Source organism: Haliotis cracherodii, unplaced genomic scaffold, assembly GCF_022045235.1.
Source record: "Haliotis cracherodii isolate W230 unplaced genomic scaffold, xgHalCrac1.p SCAF_5, whole genome shotgun sequence".
In the NCBI taxonomy this organism is placed as follows: Eukaryota; Metazoa; Mollusca; class Gastropoda; order Lepetellida; family Haliotidae; genus Haliotis; species Haliotis cracherodii.
This window is the reverse complement of record NW_027266308.1, coordinates 58,255,012-58,278,112: the sequence shown is the minus strand read 5'-3', so window position 1 is coordinate 58,278,112 and position 23,101 is coordinate 58,255,012. Positions and strand designations below refer to the sequence as shown.

Sequence of the window (23,101 nt, the reverse complement as noted above, 5' to 3'; positions counted from 1 at the left end):
CGAATCCTGGTTCGCCCCAATCATGTTTCTAGTTTGTCAGCACCATACCCGTGCTCGTGGGTTTCACCGAAGTGACAGGCCGCGATATAACTGGAATACTGTTAAGAGCGGCCTTAAACCCAACTCATTCACTCACTCACTCTAACTCATTAACAATATGTGAACTTGAAAGATTACATAAAAGAAGTGTATAAAAAACAGTTGGCTGGTGTTTCAACAGTATATTGTGGTATTGAATAAATGGAGACTTTCTTCTCTTACTGGTGACCTGCCTTGATTTTCTAGAATGACTGGATGCAAGATACAGTTTTTCATGAAATCTTCCCATTTTCAGATATGAAGGATTTAGAAAAGAAACTCTGTGACGCTGTGGTCCATGGGCAGCCTCGAACTCACCGGCCATGGAAGAAAATACTCATTGTTGTAGAGGGGGTGTTCAGGTAGGAGAGATATATTATGAGGGGGTACAGGTAGGGAAGACTTGTTATAAGTGAGTGAGTGAGTGAGTTGGCTTTAACGCCGCTTTTAACATTATTCCAGTTATATCCCGGTGTGTCAGCTTAATGTGGGAAGAAAGCCCAAAGTGATGCATGTCTCAGACATTGACCACTACAATGAAACCCACGAGCACGGGTATGGTACTGACAAACCTAGAAACATAATTGGGGTGAACTGGGATTAGAACCCACAATCATAGGTTTCTGGCGTGCTCAAGGGACACAACTCTGCACAGTGAATCACGACGCCTTAGACGACTGGGCCACCCATGCCCCCTACTTGTTATAAGGGGGTACAGGTATGAGAGCCTTATAATAAGGGGGTAAAGGTAGGGGGCGGGACTTATTATGAGGGGGTACAGGAAGGGGAGACATATTAAAAGTGTGTTCAGGTAGGGTAGACTTGTATAAGTAGGTACGTGTGAGGGAGACGTATGAGGGGGTACTGTGCCATAGTTTCATTGAGCATATCCAGTTCAAATGTCAAAAGTTGGTTTTTCAATTACCGACATCCCAACTTTGACATATGAAAAGAATAGCTTCAATGGTGCTACAGATTGTTTTTTCAACTGTTTTCAAATGCTTCTGAATATTCTCTTAAAGCATGGAAGGGTCAATAGTGCGACTCCCTGACATCATCGCCCTCAAGAAGAAGTACAAGGCATACGTATACCTGGATGAGGCCCACAGTATCGGAGCCATGGGGCCCCACGGCCGCGGTGTCGTAGACTACTTTAATGTTGACCCACGAGACGTGGATGTGTTAATGGGTACATTCACCAAGAGCTTTGGTGCAGCTGGAGGATACATTGGAGGAACAAAGGTAACTGTAAACTCCTCGGAGGAACTTTGTATTTTGTGTTTGTTGTGTGAGAGGTGACAAGGGAAGACAACTGGGGATTTTGTGTCCAAAACAGTTCCTGTCGGCCCTTGCTGCTGGTAGAGATCCTTGAACTGTCGGCCCATGCTGCTGGTAGAGATCCTTGATCTGTCGACCCATGCTGCTGGTAGAGATCCTTGGTCTGTCGACCCATGCTGCTGTTAGAGATCCTTGATCTGTCGACCCATGCTGCTGGTAGAGATCCTTGAACTGTCGGCCCATGCAGCAGGTAGAGATCCTTGATCTGTCGACCCATGCTGCTGGTAGAGATCCTTGGTCTGTCGGCCCATGCTGCTGTTACAGATCCTTGATCTGTCGACCCATGCTGCTGGTAGAGATCCTTGATCTGGTTGAGATCCTTGGTCTGTCGGCCCATGCTGCTGGTAGAGATACTTGAACTGTCAGCCCATGCTGCTGGTAGAGATCCTTGATCTGTCGGCCCATGCTGCTGGTAGAGATCCTTGGTCTGTCGGCCCATGCAGCAGGTAGAGATCCTTGATCTGTCGACCCATGCTGCTGGTAGAGATCCTTGGTCTGTCGGTCCATGCTGCTGTTAGAGATCCTTGATCTGTCGGCCCATGCAGCAGGTAGAGATCCTTGATCTGTCGACCCATGCTGCTGGTAGAGATCCTTGAACTGTCAGCCCATGCTGCTGTTAGAGATCCTTGGTCTGTCGGCCCATGCTGCTGGTAGAGATCCTTGAACTGTCGGCCCATGCAGCAGGTAGAGATCCTTGATCTGTCGGCCCATGCAGCAGGTAGAGATCCTTGATCTGTCGACCCATGCTGCTGGTAGAGATCCTTGGTCTGTCGGCCCATGCTGCTGTTAGAGATCCTTGATCTGTCGACCCATGCTGCTGGTAGAGATCCTTGAACTGTCGACCCATGCAGCAGGTAGAGATCCTTGATCTGTCGACCCATGCTGCTGGTAGAGATCCTTGGTCTGTCGGCCCATGCTGCTGTTAGAGATCCTTGATCTGTCGACCCATGCTGCTGGTAGAGATCCTTGATCTGTCGACCCATGCTGCTGGTAGAGATCCTTGATCTGGTTGAGATCCTTGGTCTGTCGGCCCATGCTGCTGGTAGAGATACTTGAACTGTCAGCCCATGCTGCTGGTAGAGATCCTTGATCTGTCGGCCCATGTTGCTGGTAGAGATCCTTGGTCTGTCGGCCCATGCAGCAGGTAGAGATCCTTGATCTGTCGACCCATGCTGCTGGTAGAGATCCTTGGTCTGTCGGTCCATGCTGCTGTTAGAGATCCTTGATCTGTCGGCCCATGCAGCAGGTAGAGATCCTTGATCTGTCGACCCATGCTGCTGGTAGAGATCCTTGAACTGTCAGCCCATGCTGCTGTTAGAGATCCTTGGTCTGTCGGCCCATGCTGCTGGTAGAGATCCTTGAACTGTCGGCCCATGCAGCAGGTAGAGATCCTTGATCTGTCGGCCCATGCAGCAGGTAGAGATCCTTGATCTGTCGACCCATGCTGCTGGTAGAGATCCTTGATCTGTCGGCCCATGCTGCTGTTAGAGATCCTTGATCTGTCGACCCATGCTGCTGGTAGAGATCCTTGAACTGTCGGCCCATGCAGCAGGTAGAGATCCTTGATCTGTCGACCCATGCTGCTGGTAGAGATCCTTGGTCTGTCGGCCCATGCTGCTGTTAGAGATCCTTGATCTGTCGACCCATGCTGCTGGTAGAGATCCTTGATCTGGTTGAGATCCTTGGTCTGTCGGCCCATGCTGCTGGTAGAGATACTTGAACTGTCAGCCCATGCTGCTGGTAGAGATCCTTGATCTGTTGGCCCATGCTGCTGGTAGAGATCCTTGGTCTGTCGGCTCATGCTGCTGGTAGACATCCTTGATCTGTCGGCTCATGCTGCTGGTAGAGATCCTTGATCTGTCAGCCCATGCTGCTGGTAGAGATCCTTGATCTGTCAGCCCATGCTGCTGGTAGAGATCCTTGGTCTGTCGGCCCATGCTGCTGGTAGAGATCCTTGGTCTGTCGGCCCATGCTGCTGGTAGAGATCCTTGGTCTGTCAGCCCATGCTGCCGGTAGAGATCCTTGGTCTGTTGGCCCATGCTGCTGGTAGAGATCCTTGATCTGTCGGCCCATGCTGCTGGTAGAGATCCTTGATCTGTCGGCCCATGCTGCTGGTAGAGATCCTTGATCTGTCGGCCCATGGTGCTGGTAGAGATCCTTGGTCTGTCGGCCCATGCTGCTGGTAGAGATCCTTGATCTGTCGGCCCATGCTGCTGGTAGAGATCCTTGATCTGTCGGCCCATGCTGTTGGTAGAGATCCTTGATCTGTCGGCCCATGCTGCTGGTAGAGATCTTTGAACTGTCAGCCCATGCTGCTGTTAGAGATCCTTGGTCTGTCGGCCCATGCTGCTGGTTTCCTTGTGAGTCTGTCTGTCATGCTGTGATATAACTCAAATACTAATGTAGAAAAATGTGGCATTCTGCCCAACACACTTCTAACTGTATGTGTTGATTCCAGCGCCTCATCAATCACTTGAAAGTGAATTCACACAGCGCCATCTATGCTTGTGCCATCTCCCCTCCCGTCGCCAGGCAGGTCATCCACTCCATGAAGATCATCATGGGCAAAGATGGAACTAACATAGGTGGGTTTCAGGAAAAGTGGACTTATGGACTTCAACTGCTATATTCTTTCAAGCTTCTAAAATTCCACTTCAAAATTTCAGCATACTGTCTTTTCAATGTAGAGCTGGCTACCCGTAGATGTAACCGCGCTGTATTGAATCTGGAACAGAATGAGCAGCATGAGGTTTCAAATGTTAAACTTAGTATGGTTAAATCTACAGGTAACCTCGCTCTACATTGAAAACACAGTATGTTTATCTCCATTCTACCATGACTAAATAAAACGCAAACTCTTTGGTGTTAGCAAATATTTTGAGTGAAGCAGTATGGGCAAGTCCAGTGTTTTGAGTGGGTTGTTGATCTGAATTACGGAAACACTGACAACAGCCTGTAAACAAAATATGGCGCTGTATGCACAGTTTGTTTACACTGTAATTCTTTACTTGAACATATGGCAGGCATTGAAAGCACATAAGCACGCCAACCTCATGAGCTAACATGAGGTGGGCACCCTGAAGAAAACTAATCAAGCCTTGCAAGGCTTTTGTTCTTCACTGCAAGTCACCATTAGGACATCATATCGCTCATTGTGACACAAAAGATATGACATCACATTTGTCCCCAGAATTAAAATACATTCTCTTTTTATATTTCTGTTGTGATAAAGTAGAGATCATTTATGGATAACAGCTTCTTTATTTACTGCAAAGGCGACATTTCAGTATAGATCCTTGTACCGTTGTCATGCAAGGCTGAATAATGAGCACTGTACAGAATAGTGTTTTCTGATGCCTAAGACAGGATGATTAGGAAAGAATATTATATGTGGCTAGCATAATGCCTAACTCCACTCACTCACTCACTCACTCACTCACTCACTCACTCACTCACTCACTCACTCACTCACTCACTCACTTGTGTATATTAATGTATATGGTCCAGGGCCCCGTTCCAGAAAGCGAACGTAGCGCTACGACTGTCATAAGCTAATGTTAAAGTATGGGTGTTACGATCACCTTAGCGCTACGATCGCTTTGTTGAACGGGGCCCAGTCTGGATTATGTACAGACTGCCTGCATGACAGAGTACAGCATTAAAACACAAACAAACATTTCGCTCAAACAGTCGTACACATGAACCAGTCAAGTTCCATGAATTTGGCCTCATTTTTGGATAGGGATCAAAGTTAGTTTAATTTATCATCAAGTAAATGGTTAATTTCCACTGGTCCTGGTAAACCGTTTCAGAATTGTATGCCTCAGTTGTATGTTGCACAGGTCAGAGACGCATTCAGCAGCTGGCCTGGAATACCTCCTACTTCCGCAGAGAGCTTCAGAAAAAAGGCTTCATCGTCTACGGCAACAAGGACTCGCCTGTGGTGCCCTTGCTCTTGTACATGCCTGCCAAGACAACGTACGTGATGGATGATGTTGTGTTACATGTCATTGAGTCTAGGACAGTGTCATTTAAATCTGATCTGTTAGTCTGGTACGCTGCCTTCCTGCGTGAAGATCAAACAAGCCCTCCCTAGGTTCTCGTGGCAAAAACCGCCTCCGTGGTCTAGTGGTAGACCGTCCACCCGGAGAGCGGAAGGTCCGGGGTTCGATCCCCGGCCGCGTCATACCAAAAGACGTTAAAAGATGGTACTTGTTGTTACCCTGTCTGGTGCTCGGCATTAAGGGGCTAAAACAAGGACTGGTCGGCTCGGAGTCAGTATACTGTGTCTGAGTGGGGTATTCATGTTAAACTGCGGAATGGTATCTCAGTGGGCTAGCACTATAAATCGGCATCAGTCCGGACTAGTACAAGCAGCCACACACACACACACACATGCATGCACGTCGCTATATAAGTGCAATAATCTTGGATGCGACGTTCAACCCAATTTCACCTCACCTCACCTTGTGGCAAATGAATTTTCTAATCAGCCAATCAGCATTGGGTCTTCTCTAGATCACTGTGGTGAGGTATCATAATGAGATGAGAGATCAGATTTCAGAGAGATCCGAGATTGAGATTGGTGCAAACAGCACTGTGCTGCTTGAACTCGCTTCTATCCAGGGTGAAGTTGTACAAGACGCTCTTAGCACTACGACTGTCGAAAGTCTATGCTAAGGTATGGGCGTTACGATCAGCTTAGCGCTAAGATCGTTTTGTACAACATCACCCAGGGCTGACCACAGGGCATCACACATTTATTATTCAATTCATTCTTTTGATCTTTGATTCATTTTGATAATATTTTAGGGAAAACTTGTTTGTCTTTGTCTTTAACTGTTTGTAATTTCTCTTCCAGGGCATTTAGTCGTTTATGTTTGGAGCGAGGTCTCGGTATTGTGGTTGTTGGATTTCCAGCTACTCCTATCATTGAATCTCGAGCCAGGTTCTGTCTGTCTGGTGCTCATACCAAAGAGATGCTGGACAAAGTAAGTTGTGGGGAATGTAGCATTCAAAATAATGGTTTCTTCATAGTGAGTGCACACAGAATAAAGATCGTTTTGTACACATAATAAATGGATGAACAAAATTAATTGTGCCAGGAGCTGAATTGTTTCGTACAATGGATACTTTTAACAACAAAGGTGTGTTTCAGATTTATTACTGTAGTCATGCAAGGTATTGAAACCAATGGTGGTGTTATTGCAGTAAGAACTTGGGCGAACTAGGGCAGAATATTATACAGTCGTGCTGAGACAGATGTCACCCCATCCCCAACCCCCCCCCCCCCCCATAATAAATGACCGATCCCTTACAATGTGTGGGTAAAAATGTATAAATGTCAGAAAGTATGAAGTGTATGACGTGTACTTGATGACTTCTTTGCCAAGGTAAAGGTAACTGAGATCAATAGGATTGAAGATTGTATCTGTCATTTTTCAGGCCCTGATGATTATTGAAGATGTGGGGAACAAGTTGCATCTGAAGTACTCACGTCTGCCAGTTCCAACATACACGCGTAAGGATGACCCAGAGCCCCATCTTCAGGTAACCTTGACCTTTTATTGCAGCCTTGACCTAAATCACAATGTTGCCATGCTGTTAGGCGTTGTCATTAAATACATCTACTCAATAGGGTATGGCTTTGTAATTGCTGGCACGTTCTTCTGGTGCAGTGCGTAATAAAGAATGGCAGAATTGATCTTTAAAAACTCTAAAAATGATTTTCAGCACCTCGTAAATAAAATAAGTAGATAAATGTTCTTAAACATCAGGTCAGAACATGAGAATCTGTCACAGAAGTGGCGACAAAACACAAGAATTCCACATTTTCATATTAATGAATACATATGTTTACAAACTTTCAAAACCAAGTCTCGAGAAGTCATATTTTACAGAGTTATGTTCTTTGTCATGTGTGTTTGGACAAGGTGCACAGTACCTCAAACTTGGACATATTTTAGCGGAAGCCATTATGAATACAGTGATACATTTTCCATACATTATGGGAAAATATGTTGATTGAGTTCAAAAACCATCATTGAATATTATGGCACGTGATTGATGATTTGGCCAATGAAGGATCAGATGGTTCAGACATGGTGCTCATCCGGACAAGTTTTCTCGGAAACATCAATATGACAATTTGAATACAGCACTACGTGATGAATATGTTATGACCATCTAGAATTAATATCTTACAAAACCAAGGCCCCTTTTTTATATCTATCCCTTGTCCAGTCATAGTCTCTTTTCAGTTGTAGTCAAAGAAGAATGGGGGGCATGGGTGGCCCAGTCGTCTAAGGCGCCGCGATTCGCTGTGCAGAGTTGCGTCCCTTGGGCACGCCAGAAACCTATGATTGTGGGTTCGAATCCCGGTTCACCCCGATTATGTTTCTAGGTTTGTCACCACCATACCCATGCTCGTGGGTTTCACCGAAGTGGTAAACGTCTGAGACCTGCATCACTTCGGGCTTTCCTCCCACATTAAGCTGACACGCCGTGATATAACTGGAATAATGTTAAACCCAACTCACTCACTCAAAGAAGAATGGCAGGGGATATGGATGACTTTGGTTTTGGGTGATGTTAAACAACCTTCTTCCAAATGCTTTCTATGCTCTGAAACTCCAATGTTTCCCTGTTGTTTTGAAAACTGATATTTCACCTGTGACTTTTATGTTTTCAGTGAAATAGTCCAAGCACGTCCCGAAAATCAGGAACAAAGTGTATGTTACGAATATGCACCTCTCCATGGCGATGTCGGCCATTTTGAATGTCTTCGTCACTTTGTGGACCAAATCCATCATCTCAAGTGTTTACCGTTTGTTGGCATGGTTACCTGCATGAAATCTCACAATGATCTTGCCAACCAAGTATGAAGACTATACGCTCAACATCATAACATAGACTTGTTCACCAACACAAAGCCAATGCAATCAGAAGTGTGAAGTTCAACAGAAATCCAAGGATGCGTGAAATGCAGAACTTTCTACCTGGGTGTTTTACTGATCTACATGACACAAAGAATATTTGTGTATGTTTGCTTTAGGGCTGGGACGAATCCAAATTAACTACCCGGGTACCCATTCCCCTATTACCTGACCCTACCTGGGTACCCACTGTAGGTCTCAAGAGATCGGTACAAATTGTCCAATTTGGAACAATTTGACTGTAGCCCTGGCAAAATGTATTTAGATACACATACTGTTTAAGAGGATCTGGTTATGCATACACTGATGTTGACTGAAGTTTTATCTTTATTCAGATATATAAATGTCAGAAAGAATTGGTGCATAGTCAGAAAGAAATGTGAACACTAGTGACTTGTAGTGTTCTAGATAGGTTTTGCCATTAAACAATATATCATGTGACTAATCACGGGTCCGGGTAGTCCTGTGGTTACCCGGGTCCTACTTAGGACCCAACCAACCCGAATACCCGAGTTACCCGTCCCAGCCCTAGGTTGCGTATCTTTAACTGCTCAGTTTAGGAAATGATTACCATGGTTTAGACATGAAAGAAAGATGTCCCCAGGACTATCAAGTTCCATATTGGTATTTTGAAAACATCACAATATATCAGAAGTCAATTATTGGCACTGTAGAAAGTATGGAAGATGCTGAATAGAAGGTGTATGAATGACGAGTAAAAGATTTCAGTTTATCAAATTTATTAAAGTATGTCATTTCAAAGATTTTCTATAATTACTGTTTTTAATAAATACAGAATACTTACATAAGGTTAAATATTTTCAAGGAGCAATAATTTGATTTGTATTAATGTCCCCATTTTGTGTATCAATGTACACGTTGTAACAACCTACAATACTACAGTAGTGTCGTCATGAGATGAGTCACCAGTCAGTCACTCATTGATAGATGTAATGTTTTAGGTATTTTGATGAGTTCAAAGTTGTATATATCTGTAGTATAACTGAAGGTTGACCATGAAGTTTCTGTGAACATACGCTAAATATGTTTTTCATGAAAGCTCATCTGACATGAGGTAGTGTTTTGCAGCTACATTTGTTATTATTTATTGCTTGTTGGGTGTTATCTATTTATTTGAATAAGTCCTTTTCAAAACCTTGTTTATCATGACCTTCACCTTGTTTCATTATGCACAGCATACAGATAGGGATTAAAAATAGGGATAATCGTAGAACTAATTTCATAACTTCTGATACGTCGAGTACGTGGAAATAAAACCTCGTTCTCTCCATCTGTACTTCCAAGGTAGTAGAGTGCCAATATAATTCTGTTAGTCATGGGGGCCACAAGTAATTATTAGATTTTCTATCTTTAATTTCAAATGTGGGATGAAGACATAATCTGTTATTTTTTTAAGAACAAAATCAGAAACATATGTTTACTTTAACTTTCAATGAATTTGATTCACAGGAACTATGGACAATGTATATCATGACGTTATGAAAGTAAGGAATGCATACAAAGATGTTTTGTCGTATGTAAGTACTTGCAAACAATCAAATTATGTATATTTGGTAGTGAGGTAGGCAGGGATGAAAATCTAATAAATTTGTTGTGGCCTTAACATTCTCCCAGCCCTATAAAGTAAACCGTTTCTGTTGACGAGGTTTCACGGTACATCTTATCTGACTTGTCCAAACCTGTGTTACACAGCGTCAAATAATGAGAAGTATCGTGAATCTGAGAACCATGAGTTAACACTGTCTATATGTAGCAGGGCATGGAGTCATCCCACAGATGACATCCTTACCTTGTCAGCTTGCTGACGGGGTTACCTCTTTGGTCATGTGGATAAGGCATTCAACCTCTGATCAGAAGGTCTGTGGTTCGAATCCCATCACGGGACTCAGAAATTTTATGGCCGCTACATTGGCTCCCAACACGGGGCTGAGCGTGTTCATATTAACTTTGAGCAAAATAAGCCTCAGTACCCTACCATGCCGCCCGGGACGTGCCTTCTGTTGACAGGGGAGTAATACCACTGCTGCTACCATACTCAGCAGGCTGACAAGGTAAGGATGTCATCTGTGGGATGAGGATGTCATCTGTGGGATGAGGATGTCATCTGAGGGATGACAACACGCCCTGCTACATACTGTAAACAGCTTTATTTCTGTGCCGTTAAAATATTGCGAATACCACACCAAAGACAATTTAATTTGAGTTGGCCGGAAAGTTGACCGGCTGATTAGCACGTGACACACTCAGCCAATCACAGAGGAAACCATGCTTGAGTATGTGGACAGTGCGATTCTCGCAAGATGGCTTGAATATATCAAATTGAATACATGTGAAAGATAATGGCAAGTGCCCCCCCCACCCCCCACCCCCCCAAAATATAGCTCTCATTTCAAAAATTTGATATCCCAAAGACCTTAATGTTTCATAGTTTTGTGAATTCCATTGTTTAGCATACAGTTTTTCTATTTCCATTTGTCAAAGATTCATTTGCATATCAAAACTTTGAATTCTTTTTGCAATTTGTTTTCTCCCTGCTGCACAATTATCACAATAATAGCAATAGTACAATGCAAGATTAACAGGCAGGGAAAAGGTTTTGAGATTTTGAAAGCTTCATGAATTCGGAGTCTTTTCCAGGGGTGATAATTGTAATGCGAACTCGGGAACACTTCTTTACGCTGACTCCATGGAGTATGCAATTACAGTTCTGAGGAGTTGATGTCAGAAGAGTCTCTGCTGGTTTCCCAGGAGAATAAGGTAGTGCTTCTCTGATTTCTTTACTAATAAACACTAAAAGCCTGCGCCTTAACAGATTTACCTTGCGTACAATATTAGGACACACGCTATGTAGAATACAGTAGAATCACATTGCAAAATTGTCCTTACTAGCTTTTTTAAAATCAATTTATTTGGGGAAAAGTTTGTTTTAATTAACTAATGTATTGATGTATTTTTTTATATAGTGAGTTCATTTATCAATACAAAAACAGTTTGTATATTTAGGACTTTATTTTTAATGGTTTGTCTACAGTAAAGCTAATAAAAACCCTACTCCCTCACTCACTGTATCTGCAGGTGTAATGTAAGGGAACTGTGAAAGTGATGTCTATGTTTGACGAGACTAAAAACAGCAACTGTTTGACCGCCGTCATATACGTGTAGCTGGAATATTGCGAACAAACAAACAAACAAACAAAAACTTTCTATAGACATCATCTGACAAGTACTCATCTCCTATCTGATCATGAAGTTTTTGTCCGACATGATGTGAATAATTATGCATCTACAAGTACATGCATAAGTAACAATACTGTGAATGTGATTTTAGAATATTTTTATATGCCTATTTATCAAACAGTTTACTGAATAGAAACATTATTTATGACATGTTGATCTGGATTGTGATGGACCTCGCCAGAAATCACTCCAGTCTTGATAATATTGGGGTATTGCTTGCTGATTTACAAAGATCAGCTGTAGTGTGTTTAGTTTTCAGTCACTGTATTTTGTATACATTTTAACATTTTTGAAGTCATGTTTTAGTTAACATAAGACTACCATGGTATTCACATGATTTGGTTAACATAAGATTACTATGGTATTCTAATGATTTGGTTAGCATAGGATTACTATAGTATTCACATGATTTGGTTAACATAAGATTACTGTGGTATAAATATGATTTGGTCATTAACATAAGATTACTATGATATAAATATGATTTGGTTAACATAAGATTACTATGATATAAATATGATTTAGTTAACACAAGATTACTGTGGTATAAATATGATTTGGTTAACACAAGATTACTATGATATAAATATGATTTGGTTAACATAAGATTACTATGATATAAATATGATTTGGTTAACATTACATATAGTCTCCGGGGTGTCAACTTGTTGGTTAATGCATTTAAACCTTTACTTGAGACATTACCAGATGCCAGAAATGAGACAGCACCGTGCGTAAGGGTCCAGTCAGTTTTGTAACGGGGAGAGGGGGCAGGGCAGGACCACTGAAAAACAGGTTGAGGAGAGATTTTTTTTTAATTAAATGCAATTTTTTGTAGGGTCTAAAGAAAAGGGTGTCAAGAATTTTATATTTAAATAATATTTGATTGGTATGCTTTTTAGGATAAACATCTATGGCAAGTGTCCTTAGGACAGCCATGAAAACCTTTTACAAGTTAGGGATGGGTCACCATGGAAACTGAATTCATCTGTTGTATATATGTGGGTAACGAGCATCTCTGCCACAGACCCCTCTGAAAAAATTATTTGTCTCTTAAGTTCAGCACATCTTACACTGAATGTAACCATTGTACCATCACATAGTGAGATTTTTATGAAGTGTGTTAGAATTCTCTAGATGTACATATACCGGTATATGTTTACCTCCAACACTGCTGATGCCTTTTCAACAGTTGCACTGGCTGATATTTTTTATGCAGTTTTTTGGCCAGGTAGTTTTTTTTCTCTGGCATTTTTCTAGCTGTTGAGAAGGTAGAGTTTCATAATACCACCATTTATGTGATAAACTGTAAGTGTGATGTTGGCATCCAAGGGACTGGACATATTGCCAGTAAGAGAGTGATCAAACAGGACGTTATTCACATGCACTTTTTATGAGAAGTACCCTTTTCTGGTTATGGTGCTTGACAATTTTAATTTGAGCCATTTTGGAAACTGAATGATTACCAAGTGTATTATAAGGCGTATGTGATATCTTGGAATGTGACCAAGAGCAGTTGTATTTGTGTTTTGGAGTTTACATGTCTTTATGAGGATTTATGGGGAGACATATCTCAGTTTTCATGCCAGACTAACTTCCTAACTTTGGATTACAAGACCATTTCCTGGTTTATGGATTGTTTTGGTCAGTATGAAGAGGGTAACGTTATAAAAATATGGCAGCATAATCATTAAAACAAAAACTGGTCTGGCTAAGAAACTGACCAATAAGCAGGCAGGTTACAGTCTGTCTGGCTGAGAAATTGACCAATGAGCAGACAGGTTACAGCCTGCTCAGACAAGTCCCTGTGTTAAGGGGGATATTGATGTATTTATATCCTTATTTACATCCTATATTGTATGCATGTTCAAGTGTGCGATCTGGACATTGCCCGAACATGTGATTTTATTGGTTCATAAGAAATATTTTACATCTGCATTTCAGGCCTGATATTAAATTAATGGTTCATTATCAATGTTTGGAAATTTCTGCTACCATGTATATGATAATGTTTCCTTGAAATGCCCGTCTTTTGGAATTGTCATTGCCAGTACTTCACAGGTGTGTTGCTTCCACATCAGGCAGTTCACAAAAGGGACATGTAATAAGAAGGCCTGATTTGACTTCTGTGATGTATGCATGAACTCATTTGGTTGGCTGACTAAATAAGACACCCATTGCCATAGGTGGTGGGGGTATTTTTATCTTTAAATATTTATCACATGTGATGAAGGAAAATTGTGTTAATGAGCCTTTGAAGTATTGACAATAACTATAGTTTGAGGAAGCAAGAAAACTTTAGTAGGATTTTTTCATTTTCATGATTATTCATAAATTTGGAACTTTTATTTCCACTGTTTCCTGCTGTGTGGTTGTAGTGTGTGTAAAATTCAAATATGAAATTGTCCATATTTTGATTTGTTTTACCAGTATGTAAATAATTGATAGGCTATACTGTTGATTATGAAATCACCTGTTTCTTGAGATATATATTATTTTACGATTGTTATAGAGATATATTGCCTTTTGTTATTTCTACACATATTCTGCATATTACGGGGAAACATTCACATTTGCCTTACACTGAAATCCAATGCACATTTCCACGACCCCTCTGTGATTCATATCAAAAGCACATTCTGAGTTATTATTGTCATTAATTGTTGTGAAGTCAGATTAATATGTTATATTTGAGTATCTTGAAAAATATGTTTGTACATGCAGATGACACTGACTAGGGGCACCAAATTGAATGTGTAAGATCAGATTTACAATTTTGGGGGTTCCATTCTGACTAATAAAATATGGCTTTTGTCACTCCTAGTGCAAATATATCAAAAGAACAGAGGTGAAATTCTGATATGTCTGTTGGCAAAGTATAGATTCATGAGAATTGATTGCGACAATAATTTGTCACATCTTGTAAAGGTGATGCAACAGGAACACAGCCTTGAACCAGTCTCTGTGAGATGGGTTTCATTGCAACATGGGCAGGTTGGGGGAGCGTTCAGGTACACAAACATAAATATTATCTCAAAACACTCATGTAGATGCAGGTTGGTGTGTTAAGCATTCAGTTGAGATGCTTGGTGGGTGTGATTAAACTATTACCCAGTCTGTAAAGATTGGATCTGGTGTAATGTCTTCTGACTAATGAGCTTGCCAACTAAAAGCCAAACATTGAAATCTTCTCGCACTTCTGGGCACATATTTTCCAAACATTTAGGCACAGACTGTTACACACAACAACATAGGTGAAAAAAACAAGTTTGAATCTGATCTTGCTACAGTCATTATCTGTATTTTGCTACAGTCAGTGTCTGTATTTTGCTACTGTCAGTGTCTGTATTTTGCTACTGTCAGTGTCTTTATTTTGCTACAGTCAGTGTCTGTATTTTGCTACAGTCAGTGTCTGTATTTTGCTACTGTCAGTGTCTGTATTTTGCTACAGTCAGTGTCTGTATTTTGCTACTGTCAGTGTCTGTATTTTGCTACTGTCAGTGTCTGTATTTTGCTACTGTCAGTGTCTGTATTTTGCTACTGTCAGTGTCTTTATTTTGCTACAGTCAGTGTCTGTATTTTGCTACAGTCAGTGTCTGTATTTTGCTACAGTCAGTGTCTGTATTTTGCTACAGTCAGTGTCTGTATTTTGCTACTGTCAGTGTCTTTATTTTGCTACAGTCAGTGTCTGTATTTTGCTACAGTCAGTGTCTGTATTTTGCTACAGTCAGTGTCTGTATTTTGCTACAGTCAGTGTCTGTATTTTGCTACTGTCAGTGTCTGTATTTTGCTACTGTCAGTGTCTGTATTTTGCTACTGTCAGTGTCTGTATTTTGCTACTGTCAGTGTCTGTATTTTGCTACTGTCAGTGTCTCTTCTTTTACGGAATATCAGTTTGTGTATTTTCCATGAATATAGTTTTACAAACAGACATAGCTCTGCCTGGATCCATGGGTAATGGGTTTTTATAAATCCCAGGTTTGCCCCGATTATCATCCTTGGTCTGTCAGCACCATACACACGTGCATGGGTTCCACCGAAGTGGAGAATGTCCACGTCCCGTCACACTTTGGGTGTTTGTCCCACATTAAGCCAACAGGCGTATTATAATGGATGAACTGTTGAAAGTGTTGTTAAACTCGCTCAATACAAACCACTCTGCCTTCTGTCCCAGTCAGCATGTACAGTGTACAGGGACAAGTAAAGAGGCAGTGTCGATCAATGCTTCTCCATCAAACTTCATTTACAGACCACCAGAAATTATATCAAGTAAAACAATTAAAGTCGAACACAAAGGCAGGAAATGGGTAACTTGACATTTTGTATACAATTTTCTAACACCTCACTGCAAAGTTCACTTCAAAAAGAAATTACTTTGACCTGCTTGTTGGCCAGAATTTATTGAACTGCGGTATTAAAATGTTCAACTTTCAGAAATTGATAGCTATTGATATATGTTGTTTTTTTACCTCCTGGGTAGTAGCCCAATAGTTTGACTTTGATTATAGGCTCAAACATGAAACATAGCATTCCAGTGGGTACACCATGAGGTCGGGCACTTGCTGGGTTTTGACTTCTTCCTGTCGACAGCATGCTTGCCACCCTGTCCACCCATATGCCAGTACCAGCACCTTTTGCTGAAGTTTGTTGATCAAGTTTACAGTCAGTGTTATTCAGATGGTGCAGCAGCCCCGATGATATTTACAAATTGCTGCCTGTTACACATTTGTAATTTTGAGTCTTGCTCAGGTTGTGAAGTAAACATATTCTGAGCGAAAGACAATATATGTATTAATCCTGCGTACACCATTATGCTGTGAGGCTGTGTATATAGTATTAAAGTCAACATGTATTGCGCCTCCTATACTGAAGTCCATGTTATTGTTAATTATTTTCAGCATGAATTCCTACATTATACAGTTTATGGTTTATGCTGAGTGGACATATATTTTGCATTTGCACAAATTGTTTAATGTCCATGAATGAGGAAAGCCAGTGGTTGTAGACATTATTGCTAAAATGGATAGAATTATCATTAAACCGCCCACATTTCATCAGAAATGACCTGGCCACTGTAACTTGATAATGCCCTCATATTGCTTGACGACGCGCCAATATCATGCCCATTGTTAGGTGACGTCATATGATAGGGATAGGTGACGTCACGTTCAGTAGTGACGTCATCTGGTTTGTAAAAGTGGGTCAGTGACGTTCGTGTTGAGAGCAGTAAATGTTTCAAATCGTTATTGTTGTTTCTTTAATTTGATAACAAATTCCATCCATTTTAGCTTTAATAACGGAAACGCTATTTTTCAGGACTTTATCATTTACAGAAGCCCTCAGTCTTTTCAAACTGCCCTCCTTCGTCGGGCAGTTAATGGAAGTCCTCAGACTTCTGCAAATGATAATACCTTGAAAAATAGCGTAACCTCTTTTGTCGGGCAGTTATGGAAGACCTAAGGCTTCTGCAAATGATAATGCACTGACAAATAGCGTTACCCTTATAGTAACAACAGCACAAGTAATGGCACAGTAACTCCATTTTCTCTGACTACTCTTGTGGCACGTCCAGTGCTAAGAGAAAGGTAGTGTGGTCGTCACCTTTTCACATAGTTTCAACACATAATATGAATTAAGGCTACATATTGAAAATGAAATCCAGACCACTTTTTACACCACAATGATACTTATCTTCAGATATGCAACTTCAACTGAAAATGTTCTTGCCTGAAAAGTGATGACATACAAGCCCATAACCAAAAGGCTACATTGAAGAAACTTATTCGGGCTAGTGCCAGTTGCATCCCAATCTGCTTTTCGTCAGAAAACAAATATGGTGGAGTGGTGGAACTGGTGATGAGGTGCTTATGACGATATATAGCGACCAGTTTACTTCCAACAAGACACAGGCGGGTAGCTTAGTGGTTAAGGTGTTCGCTCGTCACACTGAAGACCCGGGTTTAATTCCTGACATGGGTACAATGTGGGAAGCCCATTTCTGGTGTCCCCTGCCATGATATTGCTGGAATATTGCGAAAAGAGGCGTAAAAAACACACTCACTCATTCCAAGGAGGCACTTAGGACTATGTAGCTACCAGTTTACCTCCAACAAAGCACTTAGGACTATATAGCTACCAGTTTACCTCCAACGAGGCACTTAGGACTATATAGCTACCAGTTTACCTCCAACGAGGCACTTAGGACTATATAGCTACCAGTTTACATCCAACAATTAAAGAAATCTGAAAAATATTTCAGGAAAACTTGTAAGGTCTGCTCAAGGTTATTGTTCCTGAAATCTTGTCAGCACAAGATGCGGAGATGAATGTGTTGTTGTTTCGTTTTTGTCAGGAGGCAGTTTTTGTCAAAAAAATATGTTTGTCATTAATGTATATATGAAACCAGTTTGATGATTCCATTTAGTGTGTTGCTGTCATGTGCATCAACACTGGAGATTCTTGACATGGAGGTAGAAACCAACGAGTCTGTAGTCTTTGTCTTACTCCTGTCACTATTATATGTACATGTTGTAAAAGATGCATAAATATTAACTGTTTGTTAAATCACTGAGAGCATGTCACCGCTTTGTAGCTTGCCCATCACAGTACTTGACTCATTGCTTGTTTTACTGCTGCTATGTTTTACTTGCTTTGTGTATTCATATTTTTATACTGTTTGACTGCAAGATATGTTATCAATTACACTTCCTACAAAATTCAGGAAAGTAATAAAATTTTCATTATGCCTTTTATAAGCTCCTTATGTTTTTGCTCATTTGACATGTCAATGTGAGCTTGTGCCATCGTCCGTCCATCTGTCCTGTGACACTGCACACAACTCCTCTCTAAAGCTATAAGGCTTTTGACTCGTCACGATATGGCTGAAATACTGCCGTTGTGCGTTAAATCTTAACACTCACTATATATAAGGCTTTTGACTCGTCACGATATGGCTGAAATACTGCCGTTATGACGTTAAATCTTAACACTCACTATAAGGCTTTTGACTCGTCACGATATGGCTGAAATACTGCCGTTGTGACGTTAAATCTTAACACTCACTATAAGGCTTTTGACTCGTCACGATATGGCTGAAATACTGCCGTTGTGACGTTAAATCTTAACACTCACTATAAGGCTTTTAATCAGACCAAGCATAACACATTCTCATATCCCTGGCACCAACCAACATAGGCTTTCGTTTGGAAAAGTTTGAAATGGCTGCCATTGTGTAGCTAGAGTGAGTTTTCTGGTATTCTATCTGTAGTGGAATACCATAGTGTACATTGCCATCTATGCACGGTTATAACAGCAAACATCTACCTACCTGGCAGGTGGGATGACGAGACTCCAGCGACTGACACAATGCAAGACCTACCAGCTGATGCTCATCAAGTGATAAACATATGTCCATGTCCAAAAGTCTTCTGATAAACCATCGCAGAATATTGTGATATTGTGTGATAAACTATCCTAGAATGTTGTGATGTCCTGTGATAAACCTTCGTAGGATGTTCTAATGTCGTGTGATAAACCATCCCAGCATGTTGTGATGTCCTGTGATAAACCTTCCCAGCATGTTCTGATGTCCTGTGATAAACCTTCCCGGGCTGTTCTGATGTCCTGTGATAAGCCTTCCCAGCATGTTCTGATGTCCTGTGATAAACCTTCCCGGGATGTTCTGATGTCCTGTGGTAAGCTTTCCCAGCATGTTGTGATGTCCTGTGATAAACCATCCAGGGATGTTCTGATGTCCTGTGATAAACCTTCCAGAGATGTTAAGGATGTTTTGATGTCCTGTGATAAGCCTTCCCAGCATGTTGTAATGTCCTTTGATAAATCTTCCCAGCATGTTGTGATGTCCTGTGATAAGCCTTCCCAGGATGTTGTGATGTCCTTTGATAAGCCTTCCCAGGATGTTGTGATGTCCTTTGATAAGCCTTCCCAGCATGTTGTAATGTCCTTTGATAAGCCTTCCCAGCATGTTGTAATGTCCTTTGATAAACCTTCCCAGGATGTTCTGATATCCTGTGATAACCTTCCCAGCATGTTGTAATGTCCTTTGATAAATCTTCCCAGCATGTTGTGATGTCCTTTGATAAGCCTTCCCAGCATGTTGTAATGTCCTTTGATAAGCCTTCCCAGCATGTTGTAATGTCCTTTGATAAACCTTCCCAGGATGTTCTGATATCCTGTGATAACCTTCCCAGCATGTTGTAATGTCCTTTGATAAACCTTCCCAGCATGTTGTAATGTCCTTTGATAAACCTTCCCAGGATGTTCTGATATCCTGTGATAACCTTCCCAGCATGTTGTAATGTCCTTTGATAAACCTTCCCAGCATGTTGTAATGTCCTTTGATAAACCTTCCCAGGATGTTCTGATATCCTGTGATAACCTTCCCAGCATGTTGTAATGTCCTTTGATAAACCTTCCCAGCATGTTGTAATGTCCTTTGATAAATCTTCCCAGCATGTTGTAATGTCCTTTGATAAACCTTCCCAGCATGTTGTAATGTCCTTTGATAAACCTTCCCAGGATGTTGTGGTGTCCTGTGATAAACCTTCCCAGGATGTTCTGATATCCTGTGATAACCTTCCCAGGATGTTGTGATGTCCTTTGATAAACCTTCCCAGCATGTTGTGATGTCCTGTGATAAACCATCCCAGGATGTTCTGATGTCCTGTGATAAACTTTCCCAGGATGTTCTGATGTCTTGTAATAAAACTTCCCAGGATGTTGTGGTGTCCTGTGATAACCTTCCCGGGATGTTGTGATGTCCTTTGATAAACCTTCCCAGCATGTTGTGATGTCTTGTGATAAACCTTCCCAGCATGTTGTGATGTCCTGTGATAAACTTTCCCAGGATGTTCTGATGTCCTGTGATAAACCTTCCAAGGATGTTCTGATATCCTGTGATAACCTTCCCAGGATGTTGTGATGTCTTGTGATAAACCTTCCCAGCATGTTGTGATGTCATGTGATAAACCTTCCCAGGATGTTCTGATGTCTTGTGATAAACTATCCCTCGATGTTCTGATGTCTTGTGATAAACCTTCCAGAGATGTTAAGGATGTTTTGATGTCCTGTGATAAACCATCCCTGGATGTTCTGATGTCCTGTGATAACCTTCCCAGATTGTTGTGATCTCTTATGACAAACCTTTCCAGTGTGTTGTGATGTCGTGTGATAAACAATCCCTGGATGTTCTGATGTCCTGTGATAACCTTCCCAGAATGTTGTGATGTCTTGTGACAAGCCTTTCCAGAGTGTTGTGATGTCTTGTGATAAACCATCCCAGATTGTCCTGATGTTTACTTTTAGATAAGCCATTCTAGGATGTTGTGATGTCCTGTGTTGTGCAACTGGGTGTGCCAGTACTCTTCATTCTTGATAGGTCCATGTTGTGTGGCACCCTACATTGCTGTCGGCTCACACTGGTCCGAATCCAGATACATGAAAACAAGGACTCATGTGCATTTGTTGAGGGGTCCTGAACAGCAACAAATCGATAGTGACTAAGTGAAAACACTGGCCCGATTTTAAGGCCTAACTTCCCAAGCTCGGGAAACATGTACACTTGTATATCTGTACAGATAATGGAGAGATATTATCAAGACATAACATGTTTAGAATGAATGTTCCTAGTCATGGACAGTTAAGGAAGATGTCACGGATAGTGTTTCGAAGTACTTACGGCAAATGCTTTGTCTTTGATTGTCAACTGACTGTGCTACCTACAAGATAGCCGTTCTAATGGTGTCCCAATCAATGTCACTCACTCTATGTGATCATAAATCCCGGAATACGATTTGAAAAATAAATGTGCGGTTGAAAGTGATATTGTCGACCTCGTACTTTCACCATATATATCGAGGAACAACGTCAATAACATCTTAATCGGATGTAATATTGTAATACGGTGTTATACCTGTACGGACGTGTGTTCATAGCTGACAACGCCAGGTACCTACACTCGTGATTTCTGTCCCAAGCCGAGAAACATAAAGTGTCCCGAAGTTGATAAATGTTAACGTATCCAAAGCAAAAGCTTTATCTCAAAAGTTGTATGAAGGGACATGTCCTTCGGTGTTGGCAGGTTAATCAGAACGGCGTTGATCAGTTGGGGGTATCCCAGTTCACCGTATCGAGGTTGCGTCTGCGAGTGTATGGGTCAGGTAGATCCAGACATGCACTTTGGTGAAACTTGGGTTTGATGCTGACAAACGTATATCCTAACGTATCCTAATCGAGAGAATATTTTGGATTTGAACCCACTTATTCTGATGTTGAGGGCATACTTTAGTAATTGATCGTAACTGCATTGTACTGATCTAATAACCTGCACTACGGCGAACGTGACGACATATTCAGGACTGAAGATATTAAACAAGTATAGGATTTCAATAATTTAATCAACTGGAACTTATGTGCATACCATTTTGTATTTGAATGAAACACAGCTGAGTTCAGCTGTCATCCGATGGGTTTTATTTCAAACAGCTACAATTCCTGAAAATGTTCGCCCAATTGTATCATTCGTTCGGCAGAACTTCAGTATGGGAGTATCTGTATACGTTGATCACAAATGTTAGAAGTTCTACTTACTGAAGATAATAACAAATATTTTGTTCTTTTTGGTACGAGCTGGAACACTCCTGTAATAATCAAAACGTAAAGCCACTTAATACTTAAACTGATACAAACTTGTTTTAATGTCAATTAATTCATTGGTAATTAATACACGTGTGTGCGCGCACGCGTGCCTGCGTTAATGTTGGTTATGCAGTCGTCAAATGCTATTCTAGCCATATATTACGGCGACCTGTAAATAATCCGAGTCTTGGTCAGAGAACCTGCAGTGGACATCATGAGTGCTCATTTTCTGCCGTCTGAACACGTTGAACAACCAGCCACGTCACACCTATAAACACTGTAACTGACCCACTCGGATCTACACACATCTTCCCCGGAACCACTGAAAAGACGACTATCGACTCTCCCTAAAATATACGTTTTTTTACCCCAAACCAGAACTTTGTATTTTGGTGAATGGTTCTCCTCCGATTCTTTCTGAGCACCCAGGATCTTTAAAAAATATACCTGTTCTTTATACCCATGAAATCGTTGGCCACACAGAAAAAATGAACAGCGGTTGATTATTGGGTGATATATTGGTGTTCTGTGAAATATTGTGGATGATTTTTTATCAATGTGGCAACTGCGTTATTGACAGCGGACAAGACAATTATATTTCGAAATTGTGTCAATGTTAGCAGGCGACTCTACAAAACAATTAACAAACTCCATTAATGTAGAATAACCAGCAATTCGACACGATACATGACATGTACCTGTTGGAATTATTCACCTTATTCATCACGTGTCGCGCATAGACTTACCTAAGTTATATTCATTTATCAATGTTCGAAGAAAATTACTTCCTATTATAATTGTTTGAGCTCTTGCGACGAGAATTCCGATATGGGAGT

At 41.2% G+C, this 23,101-nt stretch overlaps 1 protein-coding gene across 2 annotated transcripts in view; it reads left to right on the top strand.

Moving 5' to 3' along the window:
* Positions 1–10,739, top strand: part of LOC139444073 (serine palmitoyltransferase 2-like) — a 42,567-nt gene extending 31,828 nt beyond the window's left edge. For both annotated transcript variants that reach the window (XM_071224983.1, XM_071224982.1), the window contains exons 7-13: positions 335–440; positions 1,101–1,320; positions 3,875–4,001; positions 5,259–5,394; positions 6,278–6,407; positions 6,862–6,966; positions 8,108–10,739. In XM_071224983.1, the coding sequence (XP_071081084.1) occupies positions 335–440; positions 1,101–1,320; positions 3,875–4,001; positions 5,259–5,394; positions 6,278–6,407; positions 6,862–6,966; positions 8,108–8,110 (827 nt within the window). In that variant the 3' untranslated portion in view covers positions 8,111–10,739. The remainder of the gene's footprint in view (positions 1–334; positions 441–1,100; positions 1,321–3,874; positions 4,002–5,258; positions 5,395–6,277; positions 6,408–6,861; positions 6,967–8,107) is intronic.
* The last annotated feature ends 12,362 nt before the right edge of the window (positions 10,740–23,101 follow it).